The 15,879-nt window shown below is 40.1% G+C and overlaps 1 protein-coding gene and 1 long non-coding RNA gene across 3 annotated transcripts in view; one reads left to right on the forward strand and one right to left on the reverse strand.

Moving 5' to 3' along the window:
• Positions 1-4,751: 4,751 nt before the first annotated feature.
• Positions 4,752-14,265, reverse strand: EIF5 (eukaryotic translation initiation factor 5). Its single transcript, XM_081336033.1, has 12 exons — positions 14,061-14,265; positions 13,659-13,889; positions 11,761-12,040; positions 11,600-11,681; positions 10,466-10,638; positions 9,800-9,911; positions 7,664-7,809; positions 7,267-7,422; positions 6,971-7,132; positions 6,386-6,550; positions 5,759-5,896; positions 4,752-5,129 (listed from the first exon to the last, which is right to left on the reverse strand). Exons 3-12 carry the CDS (start codon positions 11,830-11,832, stop codon positions 5,037-5,039), a joined length of 1,299 nt encoding a protein of 432 aa, XP_081192159.1. The 5' UTR covers positions 11,833-12,040; positions 13,659-13,889; positions 14,061-14,265; the 3' UTR covers positions 4,752-5,036.
• The window catches only part of LOC308672833, a 46,861-nt gene continuing 45,236 nt past the window's right edge, over positions 14,255-15,879 (forward strand). Inside the window, exon 1 of one of the 2 annotated variants that reach the window (XR_014027524.1) lies at positions 14,255-14,352. This is a non-coding gene — a long non-coding RNA (uncharacterized lncRNA). The remainder of the gene's footprint in view (positions 14,353-15,879) is intronic. The other variant, XR_014027525.1, reaches the window with a different exon arrangement.

Here is a 15,879-nt window from a genome sequence, read left to right on the forward strand (position 1 = left end):
TCATCTAAATCATTTATGAAAATATTGAATAGTACTGGGCCTAAAATGGAACCTTTGGGATTTCCCTCCATATAGAAGTAGTACCATTAAAGACTACATGTTGAGTGTGCTTTGTCAGCCAGTTATGAATCCATCTACTAGTGATGCTTTTTATCCCACATTTTTCTATCTTACAATGAAGTAGGTTGTGGTCTACTTTCTCAAATGCTTTACTGAAATGAGTATACTATGTCCACAACATTGAATGTGATTGTGATTGGCCTGAAGTAATGCAACCAGCTTTCATTTCTAAAATGGGACTAGAATTAAAGTTTCTTGGTTTCTAGCCTGGTGCTTTAAGCACTAGACCAAACTGGCTTTTTAAATTAAATTATTTAATTTATGTAATTAATCTCTTAATTACATGTTAAACATAAAATGTTTAGTTAATATGATTTTTGAAACGGCAAAGCCCAGATTCTAGACAGCAAGCAGCCTCTGAGCTGAACTTCTACTCTTATACCAGCCTTAGATTGACCATGTCTTAAAAGTCTCTTTTCTTAGACAAAAAACTATTTTTCTCTACTTTCACAAGAACATTGGCCTTTCCTGGAAGTTCTTTCCATTTGTTCAGTAGATACCTACAGTGTCTCTTTTCCCCATTTTCTTTTAGGGTCAAATTTAAAAGTTAATTATCAAGATGATCAATTAGAAAAGAAGCTTTATATTGATGTGATTATTATTTGCAGAAACATGAGAAAAGTGTCTATATTTAATGGTCATTTTTTCAAAAATAAGAACTGTATTAATTTAAGGCTGGCAAAAGAGAATATTATAGGAAGAAGAGAAAATCAAGCAAAGCCATTATATGGACTATAAGGTAAAGGTAAAGGTTCCCCCGCACATGCGTGCTAGTCGTTTCCAACTCTAGGGGCCGGTGCTCATCTCCGTTTCATAGCCGAAGAGCCAGCGTTTGTCCCAGGACGTCTCCGTGGTCATGTGGCCAGCATGACTAGATGCCAAAGGCGCACGGAACGCTGTTACCTTCCCACCATAGTGGTCCCTATTTTTCTACTTGCATTTTTACGTGCTTTCGAACTGCTAGGTGGGCAGAAGCTGGGACGAGTAACAGGCGCTCACTCTGTTACGCGGCACTCGGGATTCGACCCGCCAAACTGCCGACCTTCTGATCGACAAGCTCAGCGTCCTAACCCACTGAGCCACCGCGTCCCTATATGGACTATAGAATTATAGAAATTGTTATTGCTTTTAAATATAAACCCAGACAACAAACTGTTTACCAAATATTAAGGTAATTATGTTAAAAATCAATAATATATATATATTTTAAAGTTAAAAGTTAATTATACCTTTGAAGTCCTAATACTTAATGTATTATAATTAACATGGTAATACATTAAAAATGAAATTCTGTTGCCTGCTCTCAAAAGTATGTATCTTCCCATACACATACATAACACACATATGCACATGCTATACATATATACACCTACCCCATATAACATATAAATATTAATCACTATTTTGAATACATAGTAGAAAGAGGAAACTTGAGAGTTCACAAGGTTGATGCTGTATGTGAACAAAACTGTGGCTGAATCTGAATGTTCTGCTTCAGATACTACAAAGCCTCCTTCCAGAAGGTAACAAGGAAAACAGGTTGTGAAGAGGGTATGTAGTGTCCTAATCCTGAGGACCTTGCTGAAGCATTGCTATGTCCTGGATAGAAGGAAGTGAATTGACAATAATCTTTTCTGCAATACTCAGCACTCTGCACCGCCTTCCTGTCTGAAGCAGTAATGCTTCCAAATCACTGTAATGCAATAGGACAGGATGCTCACCATCGACCCTCTGTAGAAAGTGGTAAGGATAGGGAAGGATGCAATTTTCTCATGCAACACAGAAAATGCAGGCGCTGCTGTGCCTACTTCATCAGTGTCTCACTGTTGAGTGACCAAGCTAGTCTACTTGATAGCTGCACTTCCAGAAACTTGATGCTGCTAACCACCTCCACAGAATCATTAATACCGAGGTGCGTGGTTGTGCCTGACTTTTCTGAAATCGACAATGATAGTTTTTCTGTAATTACAGAATTTCCCTGTTACACTAGCTTTGGGGGGGGAGTTATTTTTCAGCAAGTGTTGGGGCAAAGGGTTACTTTCCCAAGGGATCTGGTTCAGCTATTTCTGTGGTTAAGAACATGCAAAGCATTTTCTAGTCCAGGGCCAATTTGTGTTTTGGACCATTCTCAGAATGAAACTGGGTAGTTTATGCTTCAAAAGAGAAACTGGGAAATTTGTAGCCAACTAGTAAAGGTAAAGGTTCCCCCGCACATGCGTGCTAGTCGTTTACAACTCTAGGGGCCGGTGCTCATCTCCGTTTCAAAGCCGAAGAGCCAGCGCTTGTCCCAGGACGTCTCCGTGGTCATAGGGCCGGCATGACTAGACGCCAAAGGCGCACAGAACGCTGTTACCTTCCCACCGTAGTGGTCCCTATTTTTCTACTTGCATTTTTATGTGCTTTCAAACTGCTAGGTTGGCAGAAGCTGGGACAGGCGCTCACTGTTATGTGGCACTCGGGATTCGACCCGCCAAACTGCCGACCATCTGATCGACAAGCTCAGCGTCCTAACCCACTGAGCCGCGTCCCTTAGTTTTATTGTAAATAGGTACAAAACCAAGTTGTTTCAGGTAACAATAAAAAGCCAAGGTGGAAGAATTTTCTATGCTAATATTAGTGTCTTTCTATACGTGTATAGAAGAGTAACAGAGTGAGCACCTGTTACTCGTCCCAGCTTCTGCCAACCTAGCAGTTTGAAAGCATGTAAAAATGCAAGTAGAAAAATAGGGACTACGGTGGGAAGGTAACAGCGTTCTGTGCACCTTTGGCATCTAGTCATGCCAGCCACATGACCACAGAGACATCCTCAGAGAAGTGCTGGCTCTTCGGCTTTGAAACGGAGATGAGCACCGGCCCCAAGAGTTGCAAACGACTAGCACGCATGTGTGGGGGAAACTACCTTTATACGTGTATACTTGCCATGCAAAACTACTCCAGGATATCTATGGTTAGCATGCATGTGTGGGGGAAACTTTACCTTTATACGTGTATACTTGCCATGCAAAACTACTCCAGGATTTCTATGGTTGTTTCAGCCAAAACTCTGTAACCGGCATTCCAAGATTTGTTTTTGAACCATGGATAATCATGTATGATGCAGACCTTTGGACATGTTTTGATTTAAAATGTAAGTTTTCTTTGCGCTCACCACTATTAGCTTTGATGGGAGAACTGCATATGCACTGAATGCAAGTGATTGCTCTTGGGTGATTTAATTGGTCAAAGTTGAACTTGCGGTGTATAACACAGTCCATCATGGAAAGTATTAATCCTGAAACAACCTTTACCTCCGAATTTTTCATTTTGGAATAATTACATGAAATAACCAGCTACTTAAGTTCCAAGCTTTAAAAAGGGTTAAGTATTTGTGTACAATTCAGATACAAGATCACATATTGTGACATTAGGGTAGATTTGTTCATGGTTCTGCCAGCTACTGATTTAGCAAGTCTTCATTTGTTCCTACAATTTTTCTTGCTGTGATATTAAGTCTGAAATATTTATACAGGTAACCCCCAATTTAGGAATCAGATTTCTGTTCCTATGGCCTGTTCCTTAAGTCAAATTTGTTTGTAAGCCAAAAAGCATTATGTAATAGTGTATAAGGAAAATTGAGTAATGAACTTAGACCATTGTGTCTTTGATTCAAGTCAAGATTTTGCTACAAGACTCATTCTTAACTATGGGTCACCTTTAAGGGACATACTAATTAAATTGACTTCTCCCAACTTTTCACCCCCAGTGAACATTGCCATTATCCTCATAAATAAAACTAGCTTATTGAGATTTGTACTGCACAAGAAAACACATCTATTTTGCTCTTAAATGGTTACTAGTACTAACTGGAATATTGATTACCTTTAATTTTCCTTACAATACTTTTCTATATTGAAATGCTACAAATCTAAACAAACTTCTCGTGACTAGCTCAGCATTCTAATTTTTCCTGCATTACCCAATAAGCCTTTTAGAATAATTGTCTTCACAATTGTGGGAACACACCCAAATTATTTGCATAGTGCAGTGAGGACAATCACATTTCTGCTAACTCAGTTCTGCATGCTTTATATGCAGCTGCAAGTTTTTTTTTTAAAAAAGAAAAGGCATGTAACCCAAAGGCGCTTTTTCAAGAGGCAACTGGGCTTTCTTGTTTTTCTTCAAAGATGTTTTGCTTCTCATCCAAAAAGCTTTTTGGACGAGAAGCGAAACATCTTCAAAGAAAAACAAGAAAATCCAGTTGCCTCTTGAAAAAGCACCTTTGGGACAACCATGATCTGGATGACTGAGAATCTCCAGGCAAGATGTTTAAATTAGATAGCTGAAGAACATCAATTAAAAATTTAACAAAAGTTGGCTACAAATTTCCCAGTTTCTCTTTTGAAGCATAAATTTATCATGATTTCATTTATTCTATATGGATTACATCCTAACCACATACTAATCTATGCCAGGCCAGAGTATTTTAAGACAGGTTTTATATTAATAATGTCCCCAGTTTACTTCCCTTTCCTTGAATGTACAAAGTGAGAAAACAAAAGATGCTCATATGGGAATTAAATGGGCTCACAAACACAAGCTAATTTTTGATTACTGCCCACATTAGGTTAGAAAAAATACTAAAATGTCGGAACTGAAGATTCCAAAACCAAATCCTTTATTTTCACAACTGTATAAATGTGCTCCAAGTATTTATGTCCAATACAAGTTTAAAAGAAACATGCCAGGCAGCAAACTTAGATCAGTCTGCTGGTGTATTAACTCCTCTCATATGTTAAGCTTAGTTACAAATACCAGTCATGGTAACATACATTTGAGTTCAAGAAGTATCGCACGATGTTTATAGCTATTATAGCTTGTGCACAAAGTTGCACTTCTGGCAAGAGATGCAGAGAAGTTGGAAACTAGGTAGATTCATATTAAATAGCATCAATATCAATGTCATCTTCCTTGTTGTTTGCAGTTTTCACTGTTTCAACTTTAGGTACACTGGCTGACTTGGAGTACACCACCTGAAAAAATAGGTAAGTTTATTCATAGTAACAGTTACATTTTTCAGGCTTTTTATCTCTATGTAATTATTATAAAATGAGCAAAGCTGTCAGAATCCATTTATGTCCCATTCCTAAATCCCTATCTGTATATTCCCAAATCTCACACCCCTCTTTCTGGATTCTGCCATTCCCAAGGAGGAGAAGAGAAAATGTTAATTGGACATCCCTATCCATTAGGTGCAAGTTTGTTTATTCAGCCTGCCTGGAGGCCATCATCAACGACCAGGGGAAGAGCCTTTGAACTGAGAAGAAGAAAGAAAGGGGGGGGGAGATTCTGGTTTGTATCTCTGATTAGAATCTGAAAGTAAATGTTGTAGAGGCATGGAAGATCCCTCTTCCCATGGAAGGTTTTGACACCTGAACCTTAATTGATCCGGGACTGACCAAATGGACTGAGGGGAGGGAGTTTTATTCGGGGACACTTCAAAAGTATCAATCTACAACAGTTTCCAATCGTTCCTTCTTCTTTCCTAAGACGTGGATTGAAAGCACTGGAGCAACAATTCCTTTTCAGCTAACATACATTTAGATATTTCAAATCAGAACTTGAAATACATGTGGGTAAAGAACACTTATTTAAAGCTCACCTCAATGTTTTCATCTTCATCTTCTTCTTCCTCATTGCCAGATGATTCCTCTTCAGCTTCTTTCAGCCATTTAATGAATGGCTCTGCTTTGACACGAATTTCTTTGGCAAGCTCTTTAGAAACATATTTCTTTGAAGCCTAAAACACCAAAAATTTTAAACAATTTATGCAGATTTATGAGTATAGTATTTTAAACCCAAGTAATAAAATTGTATAGGATACACAAAATGATCAGAATGTGAAATTTTAACTGCTTCAATTGAATGAAATATTTAGTTCCAAGGTTGGAATGTTCTATCCATGAAATCTTACCTTGAATGGAAAACAGGTGCTCCAGACAAAGAATAGCTACTTCAAAGCTCTAACCTACTTCACTCAAAAACTTTTTCTACACCCCAACGTTTACAATAATCAAAAATGCCATATAATTGTAATCACCAGAAAATACCAATGTATTTTGTGCTTGCCCCTCCATTATAAAGATTTCATTTAGGGTGTAGTTTTTCCCTTTCCTTTTTAGCATCAACAAAGAAGTACTATCAAGCACAAATCCCATAATGCAAGCAGTTTTTCAAATATTAGGGATTATGTAGCTTGCAAGGGCTGCCTTAATTTGTAAAAACTGACCTTTTCTGCCCAGCCCAGTATGACTTCTTCTTCCAGAAGATCTGCATCATACATTTCCTTCAGGATGTGTGGAATTTTAGAAATCAGCTGCGATTGATGCATAGCTACTACACACTCGAAGCCATGAAGAAGATACCTCTGGGCCTTCTTGTTGTTGTGGCAGAACTAAAATGAGAACCAGAACGTATTAGGAAAAAAGCTGTATTAGCACGTGCAGCCCTCTTGCTTAATCATATAACCTAAGAGAAATTTCACACAAATAAGCTAGATAAATGCAAATACTTGTTTTTAGATTGAGATAACTTCCATGTCCTACCTGCTCAGTCTAGAAACTAAATTTTCAACAATACTACATGCTGTTATGCCATTAAACTGCATGTGCAAGAAGCTAAAATTTAATTCACCTTCAATGGCCAATATAGTAAATATACCAAGGTCACCAGTAAAAAAAATCACGACCCCTTTTTTCGATATGAAGTATCACATGAAGCAATTTCTATACATTCTGTAGTGAATCAGATTGAGACAGGAAGCAGAAAGCCCTCCCATCTCAGGAGAATGTTTTTGACATACAAAAAAACTTACACGTAAGAAATGGCGCCTGTATTTCTTTATCTGTTCTCTTATTTTTTCATTAAAGAGGACTTCAGTCAACACCAGAGGGCCCATAGCTTTAACATCTAATCTTTCTGCTTCTGCCACAATATCTTTGTCGGAGGACTCTATGACACCTTCTTCTTTCTTTTTCTGGAACAGAAAAGATATTTTGTTTTAAAAGAAATATATTTTTCAACAGTTAAAATTATTTCACTAGTTGAAATTATCTCATTTCAACTTAAAAGTTTTTGAAATGAGAAAAACACTCCATTTATCTGAAATACCTTAACAAAGTCAAATAGTAAATTGACTCTTTGTTCAACAGTCCTTTCTAGATCATCAGTCAATGTGAGTACTTTTGCACGATCAGTGATTTCATCCATTCGACGCCGTTGGGCTTCTTCAGTGGTATCTTCACCCCAGTCATCATCTTCTTCCTCCTGAAATTTAGAAAGTTAACCATTTTCATACATTACCAGTTTAAGAAATATGAACAATTCAACCATTTTGATATTGTGTTTTCCTGGAAAAAATAACCTGTTATTCCCTTGAATAATTAACCATAAAAATAAAAAACCCTCTAATTAAATCAGAAAAAGGCCACTCATCTTCAAGAAAGCACAATATTTACAATGAAAGCATACATTTGTTGCTCATTTTATTGTGGTCAGATCTACTTACCACTACACTTGGAGGACTAAGTTCTTCTGGTGGTGCCGACTGTGGTGGCGGTGTCTCAGTATTAGATACACAACCATTCTCTTTATCCTTGCCTTTTCTATTCTTCTTTTCTTTCTCTTTCTTGCCTGTACCAGACTCACTGCTCTCTGTGAACATTAACAAGAGTCCAATGAAAAAATTTTTTTTAACAGACATGCATCCAGATTTTTAATTTATAAACTCAGCTTTAGCTGGCCATCGTATCTTAAGATATTTGGGTATACTTGAATATTAAATCAGTCAGCTTCTGTACAAATGTTTGAACTACAGAAGCATAGTTTGTCCAATTACAAAGCCTATACATCAGGGGTGTCAAACTCAATTTCATTGAGGGCCGCATCAGCATTGCGGTTGCCCTCAAGGGGCCGGGTGGGTATGGCCAGAGTGGGTGTGGCCTATTGGGTGGGCGTGGCTAGAGTGAGTATTTTTATTTTTATTTTATTTTAATTCTATTTATATCCCGCCCTTCTCCGAAGACTCAGGGCGGCTTACAAGCTTAGCAGTAGCCTTCATTCTATGTATATGCCTGCTTATTAGGGCTTTCACACACACCCCCAAGCGGCATTATTACAAAGTCAGCTTATTGCCCCCAACAATCTGGGTCCTCATTTTACCTACCTCGGAAGGATGGAAGGCTGAGTCAACCTTGAGCCTGGTGGGATGCGAACCTGCACTAACTGCAGGCAGCTGGTGTTACTTAAGGAGGCATTAGCCCACTGCTCCACCAAGGCTCTAGAGTATGGCCTACTGGGTGGGCATGGCCAGCTCTACATCATTCGCATCAAGAGTGCCTATGGGGGCCTGGGCAGGAGTGGGACAGATCTGAGGGTCTCTGGCAGAAGGAGATGGGATCGGGGCCAAGGCAGTGGGGACCATTCCCTCACTGTTTCCAGGATGGCTTCGCGGGCCACATGAAGCCAATTCACGGGCCTTGTGTTTGACATGTCTGCTATACACATTCAACTTTTGGTTCAGTCTTAATATATAACAAATAACTTCCACATGTAATTTATCAGCCTTTAGACTGAAATGTTTTTCCAAGAACATGTATATCTTCTATAATACAGGCATTACAAGACTGTGACAGACTCCTACAGCAAGAGAAATGGGGATATGACTAATAAGTAACAAAAAGTAAACATTAGACTTTCTAAAGGTGTAGAAATCCCACTGAATTTATTTCTAGCTCAAGTAATCCAGCAACCAACCTCTTATGGACATTTTAATTTAAGGTTGCTTAAATTTATAAAATAAAATGTAAAGCAATGGGAAATAACAGATATTATGTTCAAGAATACTAAATAAGTCTGTCTTGATTGCACATGGCTTGGAATGCACTAATACAGGCAGTGCTCAACTTACAACCACAATTGAGACCAAAATTTTTGTTGCTAAGTGAGACATTTGTTAAGTGAGTTTGCCCCATTTCATAACTTTATTGCCACAGCTGTTAAGTGAATCACTGCAGTTAAGTTAGTAATAAGGTCATTAAGTGCATCTGGCTTTCCCATTGACTTTGTCAGAAGGTAGCAAAATGAGATCACATGATCTCAGGACACTACAACTGTCATAAATATGAGTCAGTTGCCAAGTGTCTGAATTTTGATCATGTGACCATGGGATGCTGCAATGCAAAAAACAGTTTGTCCTTTTTTTTCATTGCCACTGTAACTTTGAACAGTCATTAAATGAACTATTAAGTCAAGTACTACTTGTATTTGTTTGGTCACTGGTATCTACTTTCAATGCCAATACTACAAAGTTGAAAATGCAGCCATGAATATATCCAGATCCACTCTAGAATGTTTGCTTAGAGAACACCATCAATATATTGTTAGAGTCTGTATAACAGATGGCCTCATTTTTAAAGACCACTGGAATAGGTCAGGCTATGTTTAGTATTGCAAGCTTAAATTGAGATAGACAACTAAGTTATCTACCACAGAGTGTTGCTTGCACTGCAGTCATCATATAGCACTGTTTTCCAGACCAGTTCCAACACATATTGTTTAAAAACTTCCTTGTTTTCTGCCTCAATTAAGCAGGAAATAAATGATCATTTATAGGTAAATAGCAAAATTAAGAACACTCACTCACCAGGTGGGTTTTTAAGGATGAACGTGCAGAGTTTATGATTTGTGTCAAGCATGCCTCGATAGCCACAGGCTTTGCAAGAGTTACCAATAGTTTGTTTCTTAGGATTGACATGCTGCCAGAGAAAGTTTCAATACCAATTATTCCATATGCTACCTCCTTCCATTTTATACCCCTTTTCTAAAGAAAATGAAACAGCAGAAGCAACATATGTCCTAACTGGCTTGCGTAGAAAATTCTGGACTAGCTTGAGTTTTGTTTTCTTATAAAGCAGTCCTGGAAATCTCTTTAAATTACTGCAGATGCTAGAGCTACCTAGACATTGGGAGCTTAGCATTTAACTTACTACCACAAAGACTATTCAAATTTACTCACAAGTAATTTGGTATATATTTACATTCTACCTTATTATTGTCACACATAGTTTCTTCGTTAAGTACCAAAGTATTCCTGTTTGAAATGTTGTCTTCCAATTAGACATATTTAGCTAAGTATCTCCTGCCTTTCTTGAAAGAATTTAGTGTGACATTGGTAGGCCACCTCATGAGAAACCTCAGGGTTGACCAAATACAAAACTGAGATTGTTGAAGCTGGATTGCAGATTTTTTTAAAAAAACTTTGTATATAATTTACTTTATAAAGTCTTAGCATTCTAAAAGCATCACCTACCAGATCAGTTTCAGGATTTTCACACTCAGGACAGAGAACAAATTTTTTAATAAACCCATCCAACATGTCTTGTAGCTTATTCGCCTCATGAGATCCATTGACAATGTAACGGTCATTCTTAACATCAAACTGGGTCTGCGCTCCCAGCTCACAACCAAAAAATTTGGTGGGATCTTTCAAGAAAGAAAAATTGGTCATGAAGTTTCCCATCAAGTCCCCACACTCACTTCTGACTAAACCTCTGCAAATTTATTTCACTTTAGTCATTTTTAGCACCACTCAACTCCAAACCACTACTGGATAGCTATTTCTTCCTCCATTTGCCCACAAAAAAGCAATATTTTACAATTATTTTATTATCTTACAATTCACACCAATTAACTGTTTCTGCACAAGGATTCCCTATTTAATGCAGCATGCCTCAAAACAATTATACATTGCTTCAGAGTAGTATGCACAATAGCAATCATTACTATAAAAGCTATTCAAGTCAGCTCTTTTCCTCTGCTTTAAAAATTGCTGACTCTATGAGGCAAAAGACAAAACTGTGTATTTAGGCTGACAGTGACAATAGCACTGTAATTGAGTTATCTCACACTTCCATGAAGCAATGGAAACTGAAAGGGGGGGAAGAAATGAGAAAATGGAGCAGGGATCTGGATATCATTTTTTTTAAACTATAGTACTATAGGGACGTGGTGGCTCAGTGGGTTAGGACGCTGAGCTTGTCGATCAGATGGCTGGCAGTTTGGCGGGTCAAATCCAGAGTGCCGCGTAACAGAGTGAGCGCACCTGTTACTCGTCCCAGCTTCTGCCAACCTAGCAGTTCGAAAGCACATAAAAATGCAAGTAGAAAAATAGGGACCACTATGGTGGGAAGGTAACAAGTGTTCCATGCGCCTTTGGCGTTTAGTCATGCATGACTAAACTACATGACCACAGAGACGTCCTCGGACAAGTGCTGGCTCTTTGGCTTTGAAACGGAGATGAGCACCGGCCCCTAGAGTTGGAAACAACTAGCACGCATGTGCAGGGGAACCTTTACCTTTACAGTACTATTACATTTTCCAAAAAGATACTTTAAAAAATATTTTTACTAACAAAATGAAGCTCAAGGGAAAATGTACAACTTACACGTAGGAGGCCGATTAAGCGCCTTTGCAACATCAACCATGTTGACGATAACTGTCTTTATCCCATTTCCTTTGCCCTCAACCTGAAAAGAAAACTTAAGTGCATATGATATCACAAGTGGCAACTTTAACCCACATTTAAAGAAATGGTGAAATATCTACCTTGGCAATCAAACGGGGCATTTTGTAGCGATAGAACTGATCTGAAACACTGCGGTTGACGTTGACAGACATTTTGGCTTATTAGTAGCTTTATCAATAAGATGGAGAGATCTTTGATTGCAACTTTTTGGTATCTTCTGTCTGGAGAAGACGTGATGACATAAACGACTGCAAGAGTTCTCGGTCTCTGACATGAAAAATTTTTCGCCACTGAGGCTGTGAGGTTCTTGCTTGTATGCTATATTTCCCCAATACAGGTACCAATGGCTGCGCAACAGCTCTGCAATATTAATATAGAAAACTTTTATACTTCATATACATGCCTGTTTTGTTTGAATACAAACATCGTTGACTGGCCTATAATTTTTATACAATATTCAACATAAAACTTAAAGCTAACAGTACTGAATTATAAATGCTGATTTTGTCAGAACACTATGAACTTAGATAAATCAGTGATAGACTGTTTCTGTACTTGGTAACAGTTAAAACTTATTACATTATATTGTTCTATAGCCAGCAATGAGGAAATATTTTCATTTAAGTTTTATTGGTTAGTATTTGTTAACCAGTCCTTAATTTTGGCAGGAACCATATATTACAGTTTGCAAGACAATAGTTACTTCAGTGGTATCCTCTATTAAGAAATGAACTTTGGGAACTATGAGGTTGAGAGAAACTATGACTATGTAATTCTTAACAAAAATGAGTAAAATATTCTAAAAAGTATCTAAATGAGCTGACTACACCATGCCTCATAATAAATGTAATTGCTGTTGCAAAAATTTAAAATACATCAGGCCTTTTATTCTTTTACTTAAGCCGATGAATTTAAAACCCACCGAACTTCTTTCCCTCCACGTGCTCTACACACGCCTATAATAGTATGAAATATAAATGAAGTGGTAAGAAAAAAAATATATTCCCACAAGGGGTGTGTGAAGATAAAGTAAGTCTAAGTATTTTATTTTAGAGCTAAAACCACGAGGCAGCTATCGCGAATAAACCCACTTTTTTTTCTTTCTTTCAAAAATGGAACTCCTCCCTCTTCTTCAACCCAGCGTCGGAATGACTCAGAAATGCAGCAATTAAAGCACTGAGTCAGCCCTAAAATACAAAGCGGCGGCAGCGGGCGGCGGTGTCGTCGCCATTCATCCCTCTCCCCGCCCCATCGCCCCCTTCCCTGGAAAGCGCCGGAGCGGAGCCGCCCGCCGCCCTCCCCCTTCGCACACTGCGGGTTTAGGAACTGCGCCATAGAGCGCGCACTCCGCCCGCCCGCCCCCCCCCTTCCATCACGAGGACTGAGGCGCGGAAGACCTGGCGGCCGCCATCTTGTAGAGCCGCGCGTTCGTTCCAGGAGGCGAAGCGGGGAAGTGACCGCCACCGGCGGTTGAGTGAAGGAGTCTTCCCCTCCCCTCCCCCCATTTGCAGGCTTCTTATCTTAAGAGGTGTTGGACTACACGGCCCATCTGGCATACTGCTTAAGGGCAATGCGATCCAAGGCCGAAGTCTGGTCCACGAGTCCTTCTTGCCCGCCCCCCCCTCCCCTTCTCGAGAACGAGCTCTTTTTGTAACAAACCCCCGAGGGCAATTTCGATTAAGTTGCCTCGTCTGCTCGTCCGCCAAAGACTCGGCTCGGCATTCTGCCCCTCTGCCCAACAGGAAGTTACTCGGGACCAGGCATTACGGGCCAATATTAACACCCTCCGCTTACACAATTTTGTGTGTGTGTGGGGGGGAAAGTAAGCGGACGACCCGCAAGCGTCCAGCTCTTCAGGCCGCTGCCGGTCTTCCCGGCCTCCGCCGCTCAGCCCCACCAGCAAAGAATAGCCCTCCCCCATTGCCCCCCTCCATATGCTTAACCTCTCCCACCCACTTGGCCCTTCTTTTTTACTTACCGTTTTCGTCCAATACAGACATAAACCCAACGCTGCTCGCCCCGGGCTGTGACGAAGCCGAATTAGGACGAGGAGAACGATGGCGGAGCTGAGGGTGTCACCGAGCACCCGGGCGCTTTTTCTAAAGAGATACAGATGCGGAGGCGGACGCCGCAACCGCCAGGAGAGGGGAGGGGGGGTCCAAGCGTCCAGAGGCGGGCGGGATCGGCGGGATCAGCCTTGCCGGTTACTCTGCCGGAAAGGAAAGACCATCAGCTGAGGCAGCATTGTTAGTCAGGCGGCGGACGCCCGCACCTAAATTCAAACCGAGCTCAAATCTGCCATAGCGGCAGCATTGGGATGGGTTTTTTTTTTAAAAGGAGAGGGGGAGGGGCACAGCTGTAATGGCCGCCGAGTACCTACCTCTAGAATGTTCTCGCGCCGACTGAACAACACCGTCGCGAAGGCTGGGATCAATCAACCGCCGGAGAATCCACGCCTTCCTCCTCGTCGTATTGGCTCATCGTTCGCCGTTCTTCTTTTTCATTGGTTTCAGGTACTTGTCAGTCATCATGTTAGGCGACTCTCCTTATATTCGCTTGCTTTCTTCCCACCCTGTCAACTCAGCCGATCGAAGAAATACCAGCGCCCAAGAGGACATCCCGTTTGACGAGAGCCAGAATGTCGCGAGAGTTATGCCAAAGGGGAAGAATGAGTCAGTGTTCTCTGTTGGGGGTTGGGGACGGTTTCTTACCAGCTTACGTGCAGAGAGTGCGTGTAAAGAAATGAATTTTATTCTCCGAATACCTTTTTCGTCTTCTTTATTACTGAATGCTACTGTTGCATTAAAAAAACGTAGCTTTTTTTTTAGGCGGGAAATATACTTACTCGCTTTTCGTCAAGGCACTCGATATACTTTCAGCCTTGTTTTAGTGCCCGAAACCCCTTGGTCGGGCATAAAGTGACTGGACCAGCTTTAATCCCTGGGTTTCTGTGGTAAAGGACGGACTTTAACCCTGGTCTCCCGGATCTTGTGCAATGCTAACATTCTTTTAGGAAGGGCTGGTTGCTTTGAGTGCTCATATGAGAAAAGTGCTGCAGGATTTGGGGCACGTTTTCCAATGTCAGAATATTGTGATTTAGTTAAGCCACTGGATAAAAAATACCAAGAGTCGGCCTGTCACCCGTTCTCGTGTATTTCCTGTGGCTGTGTGCTGTAAAGGGCGATGCTGTTCATTTGGACGGTAGTTTAGCTTTCCTTGTTAATCTTCGGTGTGCAGGAAAATATGGAAGATTATTTCTGTTAAACTACATACTTAAAAGTATTTAGCATTACGGTATGTGAAGTACTTTTGAGATTTTGTTTGGCGATGGGGTATAGGCTCTCTAAACCATCATAACCTTGATCTGACCCCAGTTGTCTACCGTAATATGTTTTCAGACGAGAAAATAGCTTTTGAAACATTGCCACTCCTGGCTTTCGTTATCAAGTAGACGTGTACTGTATGTGTAAACGTTTTAAAATAGAAATAAATTGTGGTAGGGTCCTTTAAAAGAATCTGTGTCTTAATGCAATTGCTGAGTATATACAGGTGAAACTCAAAAAATTAGAATATCGTGCAAAAGTTCATTTATTTCAGTAACGCAACTTAAAAGGGGAAACTAATATAGGAGATAGACTCATTACATGCAAAGTAAGATAGTTCAAGCCGTGATTTGTCATAATTGTGATGATTATGGCTTACAGCTCATGAAAACCCCAAATCCACAATCTCAGAAAATTAGAATATTGTGAAAAGGTGCAATATTCTAGGCTCAAAGTGTCCCACTCTAATCAGCTAATTAAGCCATAACACCTGCAAAGGGTTCCTGAGCCTTTAAATGGTCTCTCAGTCTGGTTCAGTAGGAATCACAATCATGGGGAAGTCTGCTGACCTGACAGTTGCACAGAAAACCATCATTGACACCCTCTATAAGGAGGGAAAGCCTCAAAAGGTAATTGCAAAAGAAGTTGGATGTTCCCAAAGTGCTGTATTAAAGCACATTAATAGAAAGTTATGTGGAAGAGAAAAGTGTGGAAGAAAAAGGTGCACAAGCAGCAGGGATGACCGCAGCCTTGAGAGGATTGTCAGGAAAAGGCCATTCAAAAGTGTTGGGGTCTTTCACAAGGAGTGGACTGAGGCTGGAGTCAGTGCATCAAGAGCCACCACACACAGACGGATCCTGGACATGGGCTTCAAAT

The sequence above is a fragment of the Vipera berus genome, assembly GCF_964194415.1.
Source record: "Vipera berus genome assembly, chromosome: 1".
Lineage (NCBI taxonomy): Eukaryota > Metazoa > Chordata > Lepidosauria > Squamata > Viperidae > Vipera > Vipera berus.

Excerpts from the sequence above, each read along its gene's own strand:
- EIF5 (XM_081336033.1), bottom strand. The coding sequence starts at position 11,832 with ATGTCTGTCAACGTCAACCGCAGTGTTTCAGATCAGTTCTATCGCTAC. Across the intron at positions 7,133-7,266 it reads TACTATTTGACTTTGTTAAG|AAAAAGAAAGAAGAAGGTGT; the intron begins GTATTTCAGATA and ends TTTCTGTTCCAG. Across the intron at positions 5,130-5,758 it reads ATGAAGATGAAAACATTGAG|GTGGTGTACTCCAAGTCAGC; the intron begins GTGAGCTTTAAA and ends CTATTTTTTCAG.